Below are 19489 nucleotides of genomic sequence, written 5' to 3' on the forward strand. Positions count from 1 at the left end.
ATTTTAACAAAACAATTCTCAGCTTTTGACAAAAGGTTTACATACAATAAATATAAAAATATTTCATTTTGAACCATTTACCAATACCATAACTTTGAGTACTACTTGGTTATATCCCTTTTGCAGAATATAAATGATCACTGTATATAATTTACTGAACCTTAAGACATTGCTGAAAAACTGCAAATGAGATCTGAAATAAAAACTGAAAAAGCTGGAAATGCACAGCAGGTCAGTCTGTTACTGTAAAGAGACAAGACAGGTTTTGACTTTTCAGTTGTGATCTGTTGATCAGAACTGAAGACTGAAAGATAAACAACATTTTATTAATGTTGAAAAAATATTGAGACAATAAGGATGGGGGAGGGGAAAGAGATCCAACAGATACATCACCGATCACAGAGAGGAAGTTAGCAGCATCATCATAGGCAGTCCCTCGAGTCGAGGATGACTTGTTTCCACGCCAATAAGTTCACAGGTGTTTCAATGAAGGACCAAATATTCCAGGTCCCAAACCAAATCTTAAAGGTTGGAAGATGCCTGTATGTGGATGTTATTAACGTGTGGTGGCTGTTACATACCAGCCACCACACGGGCTTAACAGAGCTAGGTCTTGGTCCAGTGGCAAGGATTATCGAAGACGAATGGAGACCTGCACAGACATAGTGCGCACACATATCGCAGTGTGGGTTCACCCGTGCTGTTCCTGGGCCCTCGCCTCTTCTGGCCCTGAACTCACGCCTCTCCTTGGTCCCGATCACGTCCCTCTACAATCTCTCGCCGCTCCTTCGCCCCGACCTCGCCGTTCCTGCAGTAGCTGCTCACGCCCCAATCAGCGACCTGGATCTTGGTGACATCCAATCCAGTCACCCTCTTCACTGCCGTTGCTCTCCTGCTCCAGCACGTGCTGCTCCCTGGAGTGGTATGCCGCCATGCTGCTCCTTCCGCTCCCCGACCTGCTCTGACGGTGCTCATAGGCCGAGGGCCGCGCAGACTGCTGGGCCAGGCTGCCATGCTGCTGCTTCTTCTGCTCCCCGGCCTGATCCAATGGTGCGCGCAGACTGCTGGGCCAGGCCATCAGAAACAGTTAGCATGGATGACTTACTGGCACTAAGTATTAGAGCACAAATGCTCGGTGCCAAGGAGTAGGAAGATACAGGTTCAATCACTCATTCTGTACAGTTTCTAACATGAGTCATACTGAATAAAAGGAATTACCTACAGGTCAAAGATAATGAATTCATACAAGAATTGTATTAATGGCCTTATCCATAGGTTTAATTAATGCAAAGAGGCTATAAAGGAGCTCCGTGGAAGGGTCTCTAATTTTGGTACTTGTATAAAGATGTTCTTTTCATATCCTGGGGAACACCACTGTATACTTCCCTCCAGTCTGAAAAACAACTATTCACCACTACTCTCTGCTATGTATCCATGCTGCCACTGTCCCTTTAATCCCATGGGCTTTAAATTTGCAAACAAGTTTATTATGTGGTACTTTGTTAAATGCCTTTTGCAAGTCCATATTACACATTATCAACTCTACTACCCTCATCAACCCTCTCCGTATTTCATGTAAAAATAAATAATTATAGAGGAAGTTAATGGGTTAAATGATCTACAAATAGCTTAACGGAAGATTGTAAGACAATAGCAAAGATCATTGGTGAAAGGACACAAAGATATAGAAGGACAAAAGAATATGTAAATAGCAAGGGGTGAAAAAACACAGGTCAGGTCCACACAAATAAAAACATGAGAAAATAGGTCAAAAGAGAGAAAGGGGAAAAAAAGACAAGCTGTAAATGCAGTGAAATCAGAAAATGCAAGAAAAACACCGAGAATCTGGCAGTGGTAAGAACCGAATTTTAAAAAAGGACGCGTTTATTTATACTGCCAAAATGGCCAACGTGCTTCACCCTTTGTTTCTGATTGGTCCCCTTGGAGGCTAAGCCACATCCTGAAGTTCCACAGGAAGGTGTCACTGGAACCACCCATTCTAAGATCTCAGACTTTGCAATTTGTAACTCGATCCACTTTAACTTCCTGAAGCAACAGAGGACAGAGCTCCCCAGAAGACAGCAAGGGCCGGCCAAAGTGCCTTACCCCAGTCCAAGTACATCCCTCCCCCAGCCAAAGTGCCTTACCCCAGTCCAAGTACATCCCTCCCCCAGCCGGTGCCTTACCCCAGTCCAAGTACATGCCTCCCCCAGCTGAAGTGCCTTACCCCAGTCCAAGTGCATCCTTCCGCGCCCCCCCCTCCCCCCCGCCACCATAGATGGAGCATTGTGTATGGATTGTTAACAGGTTTATTGGGTATGAAGTGAATAGTGACAGTGTCATGACTTCTGGATATCATCCACTCCGACGATGTGCCTTGTAGGTGGTTGGAGGAATATGATCAGTCTTCCTAGAGTTCCCCCTCTCCCCTCCGATCCCCCCTCCCCCCCCCCAAGTCTCTCTCTCTCTCTCCCCCCAACCCAACCGAAGCTCTCTCTCTCTCTCCACGTCTGTCAAAAAAAGTGCAGTGCAAATAGTCCCTTAAAAAAAGTCTACATTATGATCTCAGACCCCCAGCAGGACTGTGCTCTGACAATGGGTCTATGCCACAAGGTCAACCGCACTCACCTCCTACAGCAATTAGCCTAGCAACTAATGACAAAAATTACATAAAGAGCAATGGAAAAGAAACCCCAAAGTCACAAACAATTGTGTTTACACTGAAAATTACAGGCTTCCATTGCAGTAAGATATGTGTGTTAATGTGTTTTCCTAATGCTGTTGAAGATTTTATGGGAAGAAGGATCAGAATGAGGTAGGGAGAAAGGAAGGAAGCAGAGGGAGGGAAGATGGGAGAGCGGGAGAAAGGAAGGGGGAAAGGGAAAGAGGGGGGGAAAGGGAAAGAGGGGGAGGGAAAGGGAAAGAGGGAGGCGTGAAAGGGGGGGGGGAAGTGAAGAGGGGAGGGAAAGGGGGGAGGGGGAGGGAAAGGGAAAGAAGAAAGGGAGGGAGGGAGAGGGAAAAGGAAAGAGGGAGGGAGGGAGAGGGAAGGAGGGAGGGAGGAGAGTGAGGGAAAGAGGGAGGGAGGGAGAGTGAGGGAGATGGAGGGAAGGAGAGAGGGAGGGAGAGGGAGGGAGGGAGGGAGGGAGGGAGGAAGAAGAGGGAAGGAGGGGAATGGAATAAGGGAAGAGAGTGAAAGAAAGGAAGGGGAGAGAACAAAGGCAGGAGAAGGAAGAGAAAAGAAGAAATGAAGAAAGTCGGATGGAGCAAAGGGAACAGGAATTGTGCATGTTAAAAGTTTTTCTTCTGGTGACGATCAACAAATTGAGGTAAATCACAATCATTGATTTAATTGAAACCATTAAATCATCGAACAATGTATGAAAATCATTTGAAAGACAGTGTTTATTTTTTCTCCAAATGATGCATTTTTTTCAATTTCTCTATGATTGGGTCTAATTCTTAATGCACTAATATACCATGGATGCTATCTTTACTGTTAAGCAATTATTACTTAATGATTCCTCATTCAATGGACTCACCCCAAGTACTATGTGTTGACGCTGGATATGAAGTGGAGGCTGCTAACTTCTGCAACATTTCACCTACATGGACAAAATTCCATAAACTGTTAATTGTATAATTCTAAGATCTCCTATTTGACTTAATGATTGCAATTTCAGGAGCTGTCAAATCATTAAAAACTTATCGTTTATCATGTACTCAGTTTACTGGAAATCATCTTCCCTTAGGATGTGTGCTTGTTTATAAAGAAGCAGCTAAAAGACAGGTAAGAAGCCTGTACAAAATGGTTTAGGCTAACAAATATGTTCCTGGCAATAAAAGCTAGTAGATGTAGATGGAGCTTTGATGCATGGCAGTGCAGCACACTCTCCACCCCCTTCCCAACTTTCTACCACAGAGAACTTATTAGCACACAATATGGTGTCCTCTTAAGTTTCTCCTACTATTTCATATCCTCCTCTGGTTGAACGACCCTACCCATTCTCCTACCACCTGCAGTTCCCATTCTTTTACACACATTTGTTGATCAACCAGTGATTATCTTCCTTGGGATCACAGGATAGAAGCTAAATGGGCTCTGTTTGAGGCAGAGGTGGTTCCACATCTACCAATGAGCGTTGGTAAACAAGTCAACCCTCCATGGTAGACTCAGTAATTCAAAATCTGAGTTAGGCAGCGTTTGCAGTATTTCAGGGCACCGCTGACGATTGATCAGTGAATTTAATGAGGAATCTAAAAGGTTAAACTTATCACGCAACTTTTCAGCTCACTGCAGAGAAGGTGGTCCTCGTTTACAAGTGCTCCATATGTAACCTGTGCAGTTTTAGCAGGTAAAATTCCAGCACTACCTTAGTGCAAAAGCATTTATGAAGTAAAAGTGGTTCTGCAATATAATTACAGCATTACATTGGGCATTCTTTGTACACAAATACAGAAGCTCCATCTTAAGTCATCCCTTGTGTATACCTTGACTTATGAGCTGTAAAAATGCAGCAGTTTAATAGAGCCATTGGAAGTTACAACATTGTTAAAATTTATAATACACATTAAGCAAATATGCATGGATTAGACACGTTATTGGAATACGTCTCAACAATCTAATAAAATCAGTTAATGTGGTATGTAAACCATAGCTGGAGCTATCTGCATGGAAAGCTTCTCCAAGTGCAGTTGTGATTATTGCAAGATCTATTTTGTAAAGTTGAAAAATTGAGTAACAGCCAATAGGTTTGTGTAATAATCAATATTCACTTTTAAATTTCTTACCATCTGCTGCAAATCCATGAATGTACAATACATCTAGGTGGCTAATTCTTAGGATATGTTAGCCCTTAAACTAATGCAATAGAACTCCTTAACCTTATTAAAAACCAAATGAAATTGAGTACTTTTGATTTGTATTAAAGTCAACATGGAGTTCTGTCAGATTAGATAGATTATGCTACTTTCAAAGGTTATAAGGGAGTTTGGGGCGTTGGTGAGGCCTATAAAGGCCCAGCGGCAGATGAGAGGCGGCGGCAGTCGGAGAGGCGGGAATTCAGGGCGTTGGTGAGGCCTATAAAGGCCCAGCGGCAGAGGAGAGGCGGGAGATCGGGACGTTGGTGAGGCCTATAAAGGCCCAGCGGCAGAGGAGAGGCAGCGGCAGTCGGAGAAGTGGGAGTTTGGGGCGTTAGTGAGACCTATAAAGGGCCAGCGGCAGATGAGAGGCTACGTGTGCGGGAAGTGCATCTGCCTGCAGCTCCTAACAGACAGCATTGCGGCCCAGGAGCTGCGGGTGGATGAACTCTGGAGCATCCACGATGCTGAGAATGACGTGAATATCACGTTTAGTGAGTTGGTCTTACCGTAGGTAAAGGGTACACATCCAGATAGGGAATGGATGACCGACAGGAAGAGCAGTGCAAGGAAGGTAATGCAGGGGTCCCCTGCGGTTATCCCCCTGCAAAACAGATACACCGCTTTGGGTACTGTTGAGGGGGATGACTCATCAGGGGAAGGCAGCAGCAACCAAGTTCATGGCACCGTGGATGGCTCTGCTGCACAGGAGGGCATGAAAAAGAGTGGGAGAGCTATAGTGATAGGGGATTCAATTGTAAGGGGAATAGATAGACGTTTCTGCAGCCGCAACCGAGACTCCAGGATGGTATGTTGCCTCCCTGGTGCATGGGTCAAGGATGTCTCCGAGCGGGTGCAGGGCATTCTGAAAAGGGAGGGAGAACAGCCAGTTGTCGTGGTGCACATAGGTACCAACGATATAGGTAAAAAACGGGATGAGGTCCTACAAGACGAAGTTGGGGAGCTAGGAGCTAAATTAAAAAGTAGGACTTCAAAAGTAGTAATCTCAGGATTGCTACCAGTGCCACGTGCTAGTCAGAGTAGGAATCGCAGGATAGCTCAGATGAATACATGGCTTGAGGAGTGGTGCAGAAGGGAGGGATTCAAATTCCTGGGATATTGGAAATGGTTCTGGGGGAGGTGGGACCAGTACAAACCGGACAGTCTTCACCTGGGGAGGACCGGAACCAATGTCCTCGGGAGAGTGTTTACTAGTGCTGTTGGGCAGGAGTTAAACTAATATGGCAGGGGGATGGGAACCTATGAAGGGAGACAGAGGGTAGTACATTGGGTGCAGAAGCAAAAGATAGAGAGAAGAAAAGTAAAAGTGGAGGGCAGAGAAACCTTGGGCAAAAAGCAAAAAGGGCCACATTACACCAAAATTCTAAAAATGCAAAGTATGTTAGAAACTCAAGCCTGAAGGCTCTGTGCCTCAATGCGAGGAGTATTCGGAATAAGGTGGACGAATGAACTGCGCAGATAGCAGTTAACGGATATGATGTAATTGGCATCATGGAGACATGGCTCCAGGGTGACCAAGGCTGAGAACTCAACATCCAGGGATATTCAACATTTAGGAAGGACAGACAGAAAGGAAAAGGAGGCAGGGTGGTTTTGCTGGTTAAAGAGGAAATTAATGCAATAGTAAGAAAGGACATGAGCTTGGATGATGTGGAATCGGTATGGGTCGAGCTACAGAATACCAAGGGGAAGAAAACTCTAGTGGGAACTGTGTACAGACCACTAAACAGTAGTAGTAAGGTTGGGGACAGCATCAAACAAGAAATTAGGGATGCATGCTATAAAGGTACAGCAGTTATCATGGGTGACTTTAATCTACATATTGATTGGGCTAATCAAACTGGTAGCAATGCGGTGGAGGATTTCCTGGAGTGTATTAGGGATGGTTTTCAGGACCAATATGTCGAGGAACCAACTAGGGAGCTGGCCATCCTGGATTGGGTGATGTGTAATGAGAAAGGACTAATTAGCAATCTTATTGTGCGAGGCCCCTTGGGGAAGAGTGACCATAACATGGTAGAATTCTTTATTAAGATGGAGAATGACACAGTTAATTCAGAAACTAGGGTCCTGAAATTAAGGAAAGGTAACTTCGATGGCTTGAGGCATGAATTGGCTAGAATAGACTGACAAATGATACTTAAAGGGTTGATGGTGGATAGGCAATGGCAAACATTTAAGGATCACATGGATGAACTTCAGCAATTGTACATCCCTGTCTGGAGTAAAAATAAAACGGGGAAGGTGGCTCAACCATGGCTAACAAGGGAAATTAAGGAGTGTTAAATCCAAGGAAGAGGCATATAAATTGGCCAGAAAAAGCAACAAGACTATGAGAAATTTAGAATTCAGCAGAGGAGGACAAAGAGTTTAATTAAGAGGGGAAAAATAGAGAAGCAGCTTGCCGGGAACATTAAAAACTGACTGCAAAAGCTTCTATAGATATGTGGAGAGAAAAAGATTAGTGAAGACAAACGTAGGTACCTTGGAGTTGGATTCAGGTGAATTTATAATGGGGAACAAAGAAATGGCAGACCAATTGAATAAATACTTCAGTTCTGTCTTCACGAAGGAAGACACATATAACCTTCTCGAAATAGTAGGGGACTGAGTGGCTAGTGAGAAGGAGGAACTGAAGGAAATCCTTATTAGTCAGGAAATTGTGTTAGGGAAATTGATGGGATTGAAGGCCGATAAATCCCTGGGGCCTGATAGTCTGCATCCCAGAGTACTTAAGGAAGTGGCCCTAGAAATAGTGGATGTATTGGTGATCATTTTCCAACAGTCTATCGACTCTGGATCAGTTCCTATGGACTGGAGGGTAGCTAATGTAACACCACTTTTTAAAAAGGGAGGGAGAGAGAATCGGGTAATTATAGACCGGTTAGCCTGACATCAGTAGTGGGGAAAATGTTGGAATCAATTATTAAGGATGAAATAGCAGCGCATTTTGAAAGCAGTGACAGGATCGGTCCAAGTCAGCATGGATTTATGAAGGGGAAATCATGCTTGACAAATCTTCTGGAATTTTTTGAGGATGTAACTAGTAGAGTGGACAAGGGAGAACCAGTGGATGTGATGTATTTGGACTTTCAAAAGGCTTTTGACAAGGTCCCACACAAGAGATGGGTGTGCAAAATTAAAGCACATGGTATTGGGGTAATATACTGACGTGGATAGAGAACTGGTTGGCAGACAGGAAGAAGTCGGGATAAACGGGTCCTTTTCAGAATGGCAGGCAGTGACGAGTGAAGTGCCGCAGGGCTCAGTGCTGGGACCCCAGCTATTTACAATATACATCAATGATTTGGATGAAGGAATTGAGTGTAATATCTCCAAGTTTGCAGATGACACTAAACTGGGTGGTGGTGAGAGCTGTGAGGGGGACGCTCGGAGGCTGCAGGGTGACTTGGACAGGTTAGGTGAGTGGGCAAATGCATGGCAGATGCAGTATAATGTGGATAAATATGAGGTTATCCACTCTGGGGGCAAAAACGCGAAGACAGATTATCTGAATGGCGGCAGATTAGGAAAAGGGGAGGTGCAACGAGACCTGGGTGGCTTGGTTCATCAGTCATTGAAAATTGGCATACAGGTACAGCAGGCGTTGAAGAAGGCAAATGGTATATTGGCCTTCATAGCTAGGGGATTTGAGTATAGGAGCAGGGAGGCTTACTGCAGTTGTACAGGGCCTTGCTGAGGCCTCACCTGGAATATTGTGTTCAGTTTTAGTCTCCTAATCTGAGAAAGGACGTTCTTGCTATTGAGGGAGTGCAGCGAAGGTTCACCAGACTTATTCCCGGGATGGCAGAACTGACATATGAGGAGAGACTGGATCGACTGGGCCTGTATTCACTGGAGTTTAGAAGAATGAGAGGGGATCTCATAGAAACATATAAAATTCTGATGGGACGGGACAGATTTGATGTGGGTAGAATGTTCCCGATGTTGGGGAAGTCCAGAACCAGGGGACACAGTCTTAGCATAAGGGATAGGACTGAGATGAGGAGAAACTTCCACACTCAGTTTGGTAACCTGTGGAATTCCCTGCTGCAGAGAGTTGTCGATGCCAGTTCATTGGATATATTCAAGAGGGAATTAGATATGGCCCTTATGGCCAAGGGGATCAAGGGGTATGGAGAGAAAGCAGAAAAGGGGTACTGAGGGAATGAGCAGCCATGACCATATTGAATGGTGGTGCAGACTCGAAGGGCCGAATGGCGTACTCCTGCATCTATTATCTATGTTTCTATAACAATACAACTTGTAGTAATAAAGTATATTACATGCGAAACATTCCAAAGCACCTAACAGAGCGTGGTGGACACTGAGCAGGATGTGGGAGTGAGGGAAAGTGTTATTAATAAATCAGAGAGGTAATTTTTGAGGAGTCTATGATGATGCTGAGAGAGGTAGAAAGTGAAGAGTTTAAGAAGAAAGCTCCAGAGTGCAGTGACCTGGTGGCTCTCCTTCTGAAATATGGAGTGTGGAGAGGGATAGGGATAAAGAATCCTCTCTGGCTACAGGTGTGGTGCTGGAGGACTGTCAACGCTGTACAGTTGTTTAAAAAGAGAGGAAGGGATAGACCAAGTACATGTTAGTCAGCCTAACCTCGGCAGTGGGCAAATTATTGGAAAAAATTCAAAGGGACAGTATTAATCGTCATTTAGAAAGACACAGATTAATCAAGGACAGTCAGCATGGATTTGTTAAGGGAAGGTCGTGTCTGACTAACTTGATTGAACTTTTTGATGAGGTAACAAGGAGGGTTGATGAGGGTATGCATTTGATGCAGTCTGCATGGATTTTAGCAAGGTTTTTGACAAGGTCTCACAAGGCAGACTGGTCAGAAAAGTAAAAGTCCATGGGATCCAAGGGAAAGTGGCAAGTTGGATCCAAAATTGGCTCAGAGGCAGGAAGCAAAGGGTAATGGCCGACAAGTGTTTTTATGACTGGAAGGCTGTTTCCAGCAGGGCTCCACAGGGTTCAGTACTAAGTCCCTTGCTTTTTGTGGTATACATCAATGATTTAGACTTCAATGTTGGGGGTATGATTGAGAAGTTTGCAAATTATACTATCAACCTCACAGCCAATTTGTGTGAGGAAAAAAAGTGTAGACTGCAGGAAGATATCAATGGACTGGTCAGGTGGGCAGGAAAGTGTCAAATGGAATTCAATCCAGAGAAGTATGAAGTTATGCATTTGAGGAGGGCTAAGGCGGCAAGGGAATACACAATAAATGTTTGGAAACTGAGAAGTGTACAGGAATCGGGGGACCTCGTTGGGAATAAAAGAGGCTATGGGAGACTTGATTGAGGTGTCTAAAATTATGAAGGACCTTCATAGAGTAGATAAAGAGGACCTATTTCGCTTGGCAGAGAGGCCAATAACCAGGGGCCACTGATTTAAAGTAATTGGGAGAAGGATTAGAGGGGAGTTGAGGAGAACTTTTTTCAACCAGAGCATGGTGAGGATCTGGAAAACTCTATGAAAGGGTGGTAGAAATAGGACTCCTCATCACATTTAAATGTACTTGGATATGCACTTGAAGTGCTGTAACCTACAAGGTTATGGACCAAGTGCTGGAAAGTGGGATTAGGTTGGTAGCTCTTTTTTGGCCGACACAGACACGATGGGCCTAATGGCCTCCTTCTGTGGCATAAATTTCTATGATTCTATGAGCACAGCAGTCCAGAGCCAGAAGAGTGGAAGGTGCATGAGAGTATAACTGGAGTGATCTGAAGGTGAAAATAAGTATTTTGAAGTCAATACATTGGGGTGACAGGGCACCATCAGAGCTGGTGAAAACAGGAGCAATGGGTGTGGAAGACTTTCTGAAAAAGGATATAAACTGCAGCGTTCCAAATGCGTTGGATATCATGTAGAGCTATGTTCAAGAGGCTGACAGGGTGCGCACTGGAGAAATCTAGTACTGAGATGACACAGGAGATGGCTGAGGCCTCTTACACAAGATATGAGGTTTAACATTAGAACTTCAAAGGGTCTTTTGCTGAGGCTCATCAAGACCCTCTTTATGGTTCATGTGGGAAACTCCAGCTATCATCCACTTTTCCAATTCCCCTGAATTGGGCATGACTCCACTCTTGCTTTCTCAATGAAAAGCAAGATAAAGAAATCACTGAGGAAGAGGAGCTAGCCGAGCATTTGTACCAATATTAAAAGTCCTCCATTAAAACTATAGGACCTAAATTTCCCGATCGCTTACTGAGGCATGTCCTGGTGTAATAAGTAGCTGTACAGGCATTACATTTGCTGCATTCAGTGAGCTCAGCAGTTGAGTATGACAGTTGGTCTTAAGTTTCCCTGGGAGTGAGGGAAATCAGCCAAGTCTCCCTCTCCTGAATATGACACAGTTATCTCCTCCAGAAAATGAATGTCTCGACATTGAAAAGAAGAGCATTGGGTTCAGATATCAGGTTTTCAACAAAGTTACTTTTTCAAAAGTTATTATAAGAACATAAGAAATAGGAGCAGGAGGAGGCCATACGTCCCCTTGAGCCTGCTCTGCTATTCCGTAAGATCATTGCTGTACTTCTACATTAACTTCACTTTCCCATTCTATCCCCATATCCCTTAGTGCCCAAGAATCTATCGATCTCATTCTTGAATGTACTCAATGACTGAGCATCCACAGATCTCTGTTTTGTCCAGTACATGGATCTGTTCTGATCAAATATCCATCCAACTTCAGTCAATGCCAGTTCCAAGATGCAAGTCAAATTTGCATGTCTAAGATTTTTCCCAGTGACTGTTATGCAAGTAGCTGCTTGCATTAACTACCTTCATATTAAGTAATCTGCAACAAGCACGACAAAACCATTTACCATAACCATTTTGTTCAGCAGAATATTCTACTTGACAACATTTCAAACTCAATTTATCCAAATGCAAAAACTTCAAGCTCCACTTCTTTAAAAACAAATACAGCTGCAACCACACAGAGGAGGCCCCTCAGAGGCTTTTGAAGGGTTGCATCCGAATTATGTTTTCTGCCATAGCAAACTTGTCAACATATGACAAGCTTCATTTAGATAGCCACTTTTAACTTTTCCTCTAGTCTGATATTTCAAATGAATCTAGCACTGATAGGATCACAGCTTGGAATTGGTCCCATCCAAAGTTGTTGAGCTTGTGGTCCTATCTTCCTTCCTTGAAGCCACTGGAGAATGCCATCAGGGAGCATCAGTAGAAAGAGGAAACCATACCTGACCATTGTTTTACTGAAGAACTTGAAGACTATACAACTCCCACATAGCCTCACAGCTGGACCTTCATATCCCACTGAACCAGAGTGCTCACAGCAACTCCATTCTTGATGTTCTATTTATCAGCTTATGCATTCCCCTTACTTCAACTCCCTTTTAAGTGGTTTGCCACTAAAATAATGCGGAAGAATCTGGGACAGTTGGCAATCATTGGATCTAGGCTAAATAGGCAGATCACATTGAGTTCCCAAAGCCATTAGGAAATTCTTTAATTGTGAAGGCATTATCTCTCTGACAGTGCAATATGAATGCACTTGAATACTTTTCTCAGAATGAAAGTGAAGGTCAGAATCTTACAGGCCTGAGAGTGCGGGTTTGGAGGCGGGCCTGCTGTCAAAATGGCCCTGATTGACAGCAGGGCGTGATCCGTCTCCGAACCCGCCAGTTTCCAAAGGGCCGGGTTTGGCTGCAGTTCAAAGACCCGACACCAGGTGACGGGCCAGCCAATTAACATTAAGGAGGTACTTTAAAGGTATTTAAAAAGAATTTTACCAGGTGCTTACCATTTTCCCAACTTTTTCAGGAGCTTCCCGTCACTCGGGCTTCATGTCAGGTTAATGTGTCGGGTTCTCAATGACTCTCCATTGCTTTGACTAGTTAACAGCTACAGAAGTGGTATAAAAACTACCATTTCACAGCTGTTTACTTTATAATCTCAGAAGCTGAAGCCTTCAGGATTTGGAAGACACTTCAGCTGAATGCAGTTTGGAAGTGTTTGCAGTGAACTCTATCCACTGTCACCTCCTTGGAGCCACCTCTCTCACCATTGACAGATCGCTTCTGTCATCTCAACTTCAGCTGCCATCTATTTCATCAGGATCCGTGCCCTTGAAAAAATCTCACCTTGGTCCTTAGAATTCCACCATGATCAGCCCCAATACCAACATCACTAAACACACCAGCATCACTGCGAACCTCAAACTTCTCCGCAATCACCTGATGCTGCACAGGAAGGACACAGGGTATCAGCACCTGATCACATTGCTGTCCAGGACGCCAGGGATGGCCTCAGCATGGCCACATTTACTTCACTTGACGTTGTACACTATGGCTGGCACATGATGCGCCAGGTTGGTACCATCCCACACCAGCACCATAAAGCATCCCTGCAATGCCGAAGCCATTCCTATCACATTCATTGCGGGGATACGCTTACGTCTCACCATTCACTACAACACACTAAGCCACTTCCAAAGGTTCACACAAATCTGTCCAAGAATGCAAAGTGTTCAAAATACCAAGATTTCAATGTTTGACAGCACATTAGCAGAAACTCTACATGAACATTGGCTAAAAGACCCAAGTGCCAAACCTTGTGTGTTGCTAGTTGATATCATTGGACAAGGATGAGGGCGAGTGTGAGGTGTGGCAAGTGAGATGGGAATGTGATAATGTAAATAGATAGAGAGGGATGAGTGGAGGTGCAAGGTAAGTTGGTGAGAGTAAGGATGTGCAGGAGTAAGGTATGGAAGGCAGAGTGATGGGGATGTAATGAGTGGCACAGCAGGATGAGGTTGAGTGTGATTTACTGAATCATTGAAAGGTTTGCGCCATTGCAGCCAGCTCCTCCTGACGACATCCTTGCTTGTGCCCTCCTGTGCAATGTGCAACGAGGGTGCGTTGGTGCCCTGGGGAGGTCTCTTCCGCCCATCGGAGCCTGGATGCAGCCATGCACTTTTGTGCAGCGCTTGTCAGTGTTTGCAGCACCTCAATGTGCAGAACACTGACAGCACAAATGTCAAAATCAATGTGGCCATGGTCCCTATAAGGAAACTGGCTGATGTCATGTCATCAAATGATGTAATCAGACCAGCCTCCTTTTAATTGGCCGGGAACCAATTTAGGGAAGATTTTTCACACAGTGCGGGCTGGAGCCAAGACTGGGTCGACACCCGTCACCGACTCTCCCAGATTCACCACAGTTGGCGAGATCGCAGCCAAAGATTCAAGATCACCATTAAAATGGGATCAGAGTAGATAGCTCCAGTTCATTTGCACAGACCCAGTGGGAAAAGCCAGTTTAATTTCTGGATTCTATGCTTACTTGCAAATCCATGGCACAAGACCGATTCATCGTGCCCACAAAAAGCTCTTTGCAAGATGGCTGCAATAAACTTTCTGGCACAAGGGTCACAAAAATAATCGTCATTACCCCAAGACGACAAAAATGAATCTTTGACAGCTGATATCCCAAGACAATTGTTTCAGCCTTTGTGACCAATATGATCCGCACAGGATCCATGAGGAACAAGCAACTGACCAAAGTAATGACAAAAAGGTTCAAGTTGTGAACAGACAACAGCAAGATATGCATAAATAAACAAGGTGGAATTCAGTGCCAATTCTTCTGCACCAATGCAATGAATTAATAGCATTAGAAAAGTGAAGAATAGCCCATTCAGCCCAACGATCATCCTTCTAATACCTGAACTCTTCCAGCTTGACATCATAGGAACAGGAGTAGGCCATTCAGCCCCTCGAGCCTGTTCCGCCATTCAATTAGATCATGGCTAATATGCATCATGACACCATCGACCCACCTTGGTTACGTAATTAAAAATCTATCAATCTCAGTTTTGAAATTTTCAATTGACCTAGCCTGAACAGCTTTTTGGGAGCGAACGTGCAAAATTTCCATTACCGTTTGTGGTGGCATCTTAAATATCCTTAATGTTTTTTGTGTCCATTACCCTATTTGAATTTCCTCAAAACTTGCAAATCTTTCTGCTCAACACTTTGCTGGGGTGTAGATCATCAGCAGGAATATGGCCTGGCCTCATGAATGGGCCCCCAGGCATATAATTACTTAGATTATCTGAGCAAGTGAGGTTACCAGAGACAGATTGTATGGCAGTTGCCAAAGAAAATGATAACATATTTCCTGCGTTAATGGTTATTTTATTTTTCAGGATCGCAATAGCGCCATTTTAAAAACTGCTAGTTTCGCCTTTTTAATTTGGGTGATAGCCGTAGCGATGTTAAATGGGCGATAGCGATGCATTCAGTCGAGCAAGGCCGGTATCCATAGCAATGGCCGTTCTGCTCATGCGCATTTTTTTTTCAGTCAATTAACTTTTCCCACGATTCGGGAGGCATGCTCAGAAGTGTCGAGGCAATGGAGATGGACATGAGTCGTCGGGAGAGAGTGATGTTGCGGAGGTTGCAGGGAGAAGGAGGGCGAAAGCCTTTTCTGATGAAGCCAACGAAGCTTTGGTCCAAGAGGTGGAGACTCAGTGGGGCCAATTAACCCGGGGTGGGTGTGGGAAAACTGTTCCCCACCCTCCGCCCCGGATGTACCAGCAAATATGGGTGGACATCGCCAAAGTGGTAATGATGTGAGTGAGCCAAACTAGTGCCACAAGCGCTGGAACAGTCTGGTGGCATCTGCAAGAGTAAGTATTAAATTATTACGTTTATAATTGTAATGATGCACTGACTCATTAATTAGAATGTAAATCTGCCGGATTGCAATTAAGCATGGGTAATCTTGGGTAGCATCCCAGTTAAGATTTGGACTGGGGTTGGAACCTGCGCGCCCAGGACTCTCACCCTGGGAGGCCAGGGCCCAGGAGGGCAGGTGTCCTTAGGAACCATTCTGTGTAAATGTGCATTCGTAATCTTGTTGAGATGCCTTAAACTGAATCGACAGTATTAATTATTATTTAAACGCTTTGATCGAAAATTGGGGCCAAAGGAAAGATTGGAAACAGACAGACCACTTTAGTTTAGAAGGAGAATTATTAAGTTATATCGCTGCTTGTGTACTGTGAGCAACTCTTTAACTTGGGCACTGTCTCTTTTTTGGTTAGGTTGGTAGATGGGAGCATGACTGAGCGCTGAGGAGGCCACTCAGCTTTGCCCAGACTATGAGTCCCTCCAGCTGCTGTCAGTCACAGTGACCCAGCCTGGACTGGGGGAGAGCTGCCCTGGCTCACTGTCTGCCCTGGGACACTTGGGACATTAGCTCCGGCCAGACGTAGGTCTCCAAGCACAGCCCAGGAACACGGTGCCCCCTCCCAACTCTGTGGCCTGCCCAGTGGAGCTGATCAAGTGTGGTCAGTGCTTCAATGTTGCTGATGTTGGCCTGGTCGAGGTTCGTCTGTCCTCCCAGGGGATTTGTAGGATCTTGCGGAGACATCGTTGGTGGTATTTCTCCAGCGACTTGAGGTGTCTACTGTACATGGTCCATATTTCTGAGCCATACAGGAGGTCAGGTATTACTACAGTCCTGAGCTTGGTGACAGTTTTGAGGGCCTGGTCTTCAAACACTCTTTTCCTCAGGCGGCCGAAGGCTGCACTGGTGCACTGGAGGCAGTGTTGGATCTCATCGTCAATGCCTGCTCTTGTTGATAGGAGGCCCCCCGAGATAAGGGAAGCGGTCCACGTTGTCCAGGGCAGCGCCGTGGATCTTGATGACTGGTGGGGCAGTGCTGCACGGCGAGGAAAGGCTGGTGGATGATCTTTGTCTTACTGATGTTTAGCATAAAGCCCTTGTCTTGTTTTTTAGCTGACTTGTAAGATGGCCGCCGGGGCGGCAGCTCCCGAGGGAGCTCCCCTGTTAAACAACTCTTACCTTCTACCCTCGGCAACCTCCCCCCTCCCACTGTCTAAACTTCCCTTAGCCCTAATAGACCCTAATAGGGGGTCTTAAACCCTTAAATCCCTACTCTAAACCCAACCCTGCGAATCTCCTTAGCATATAACTAACGACGAATAGCATGTGCGATGACCAATTGTGGATTACAATATCTGTGCGTTTCCGTAATAATACCTAGGCAATCAGCTTATGCTATGCTCGTCAAGCTTGCAGAAGAAGATATCTAAGAATCGGGCGGAACGCAGGCAGATCGGAGAAGAGTCTGCAGATCTTTTTCAGTTAACCGACCTGGAGGAGCGTGCCTCAGCCCTTGTAGGAAAGCATAATCGTTCTGCCACCCATGGTGGTGCAGGTCCCGCTGTTGCGCCATGTGAGTAATGTATAAACCAGTGGTAATTTAAAGTAATTTAAAGCCATTTGATTTTAATATATGAATGATGTAATGTTATGCATGCAGCTTCTGTACTCTCACGTAACGTCTGTTGTTCATGTTTAATGCAGTAGTGTTGCTCCTCATACATATGCCTGTGTAGCGTAAGCATTCTCATGCCTCCCCTTCTCTTTTACTAACCTCAATTATGTTTTGCGGTTCCCAGGTGCAACACAGGAACCTGGAGGCCCCTGGAGCATCACCCTAATTGCTGCAGGTCGTGCTGACCGCGGGGGTAGATACAACTGAGGAGGATGATGAGCCTCAGCAGTGCTGCTCCACGCCGGGTGAGGCATCAATTGAAGGGTCTGCAGTACCTGCAGCCACGTCATCTTTAAAGGATGAAGTAGCAGGATCAAGCGGCTTTATGATTTAGACAAAAGAATTGAGCGTAATATCTCCAAGTTTGCAGATGACACTAAGCTGGACGGCAGTGTGAGCTGTGAGGAGGACGCTAAGAGGCTGCAGGGTGACTTGGACAGGTTAGGTGAGTGGGCAAATGCATGGCAGATGCAGTATAATGTCAATAAATGTGAGGTTATCCACTTTGGTGGCAAAAACAGGAAGGCAGATTATTATCTGAATGGTGACAGATTAGTAAAAGGGGAGGTGCAACGAGACCTGCATGTCATGGTACATCAGTCATTGAAAGTTGGCATGCAGGTACAGCAGGGGGCGAAGGCGGTAAATGGCACGTTGGCCTTCATAGCGAGATGATTTGAGTGTAGGAGCAGGGAGGTCTTACTGCAGTTGTACAGGGCCTTGGTGAGGCCACACCTTGAATATTTATGCAGTTTTGGTCTCCTAATCTGAGGAAGGATATTCTTGCTATTGAGGGAGTGCAGCGAAAGTTCACCAGACTGATTCCCGGGATGGCAGGACTGACATATGAAGAAAGACTGGATCGACTACACTTATATTGCCTGGAATTTAGAAGAATGAGAGGGGATCTCATAGAAACATATAAAATTCTGACGGGATTGGACAGGTTAGATGCAGGATGAATATTCCCGATGTTAGGGAAGTCCAGAACCAGGGGTCACAGTCTAAGGGTAAGGGGTAAGCCATTTAGGACCAAGATGAGGAGAAACTTCTTCACTCAGAGAATTGTGAACCTGTGGAATTCTCTGCCACAGAAAGTTGTTGAGGCTGGTTTGTTAGATATATTCAAAAGTGAGTTAGATGTGGCCCTTACAGCTAAAGGGATCAAGGGGTATGGAAAGAAAGCAGGAATGGGGTACTAAAGTTGCATGATCAGCCATGATCTTATTGAATGGTAGTGCAGGCTCGAATGGCTACTCCTGCATCTATTTTCTATGTTTCAATGTTTCTATCCACCCTGCTTGTTACATCCTCAAAGAACTCCAGTAAATTTGTCAAACATGATTTCCCTTTCATAAAATCATGCTGACTCTGCTTGGCTGAATGTCCTGCTACTGCTTCCTTAATAATGGACTCCAGCATTTTCCCAATGACCGATGTTAAGCTAACTGGTCTATAGTTTCCTGCTTATTAATTTAGACCCTAGTTCTATCTAGGTCATTGGTTCCTACATTGTCCACGACAACTGGATCCTCCCCCTGCCACTCCAAGTTCTTCTCCAGCCGAAGGTGATATCTTTAACCCTGGCACCGGGCTAGCAACACAACCACTGGAACTCCCTGTCGCGACTGCAGAGAACAGTATCCATCTCCCTGACTATACTGTCCCCTACCACTACTACATTCCTTCCTTCTTCCACCCCACCCCCCACACTTTTATGGCTCCCTGTACCACGGTGCCGTGGTCAGTTTGCCCATCCTTCCTGCAGTCCTTTTCCTCATCCATACAGGGAGCAAGTACCTCGTAACTGTTGTACAGGGTCAAGGGCTGAGGCCCTTCCATCACTGCATCCTGGGTCCCCTTACCTTCCTGACTCGCAGTCACACACCCTCCTGCCCCTGACCATTGACTAACTCTAAAGTACTATTTAACCTTAAGGATATGACTGCCTCCTGGAGCAAAGTGTCCAGGTAACTCCCTCGCAGCTCATTCTCTAGCTCAACAATTCTGAGCCGATGTTCCTCGAGTTGCAGACATTTACTGCAGATGTGGCTGCTGGGGATTGCAATGTTCTCTGCCAGCTCCCACATGCTGCAGTTATGACACAACACCTGCCCTGCTTTCTCTAACCTTGTTTTATTAATTCATTAATTTAATTAATTAATTAATTTCCAGGGTTAGTAGATTGGATAGGTGGATGAAGGAAAAGTGTTTGAAGAGATATTGGAACAGGGTGGGTAAATACGATTCGAACTA

General features: G+C 45.1%; 1 protein-coding gene across 4 annotated transcripts in view; it reads right to left on the bottom strand.

Annotated features, from left to right (window-relative positions):
* pde10a (phosphodiesterase 10A) overlaps positions 1-19489 on the bottom strand; it is a 662262-nt gene that overhangs the window by 416946 nt on the left and 225827 nt on the right. For 3 of the 4 annotated variants that reach the window (XM_070889659.1, XM_070889658.1, XM_070889662.1), the window contains exon 3: positions 3540-3602. The exons of the other annotated variant lie outside the window; for it this stretch is intronic. In XM_070889659.1, the coding sequence (XP_070745760.1) occupies positions 3540-3602 (63 nt within the window). The remainder of the gene's footprint in view (positions 1-3539; positions 3603-19489) is intronic. 4 annotated transcript variants of the gene reach the window in all.

The sequence above is a fragment of the Pristiophorus japonicus genome, chromosome 9 (genome assembly GCF_044704955.1).
Source record: "Pristiophorus japonicus isolate sPriJap1 chromosome 9, sPriJap1.hap1, whole genome shotgun sequence".
NCBI classification, from domain to species: domain Eukaryota; kingdom Metazoa; phylum Chordata; class Chondrichthyes; family Pristiophoridae; genus Pristiophorus; species Pristiophorus japonicus.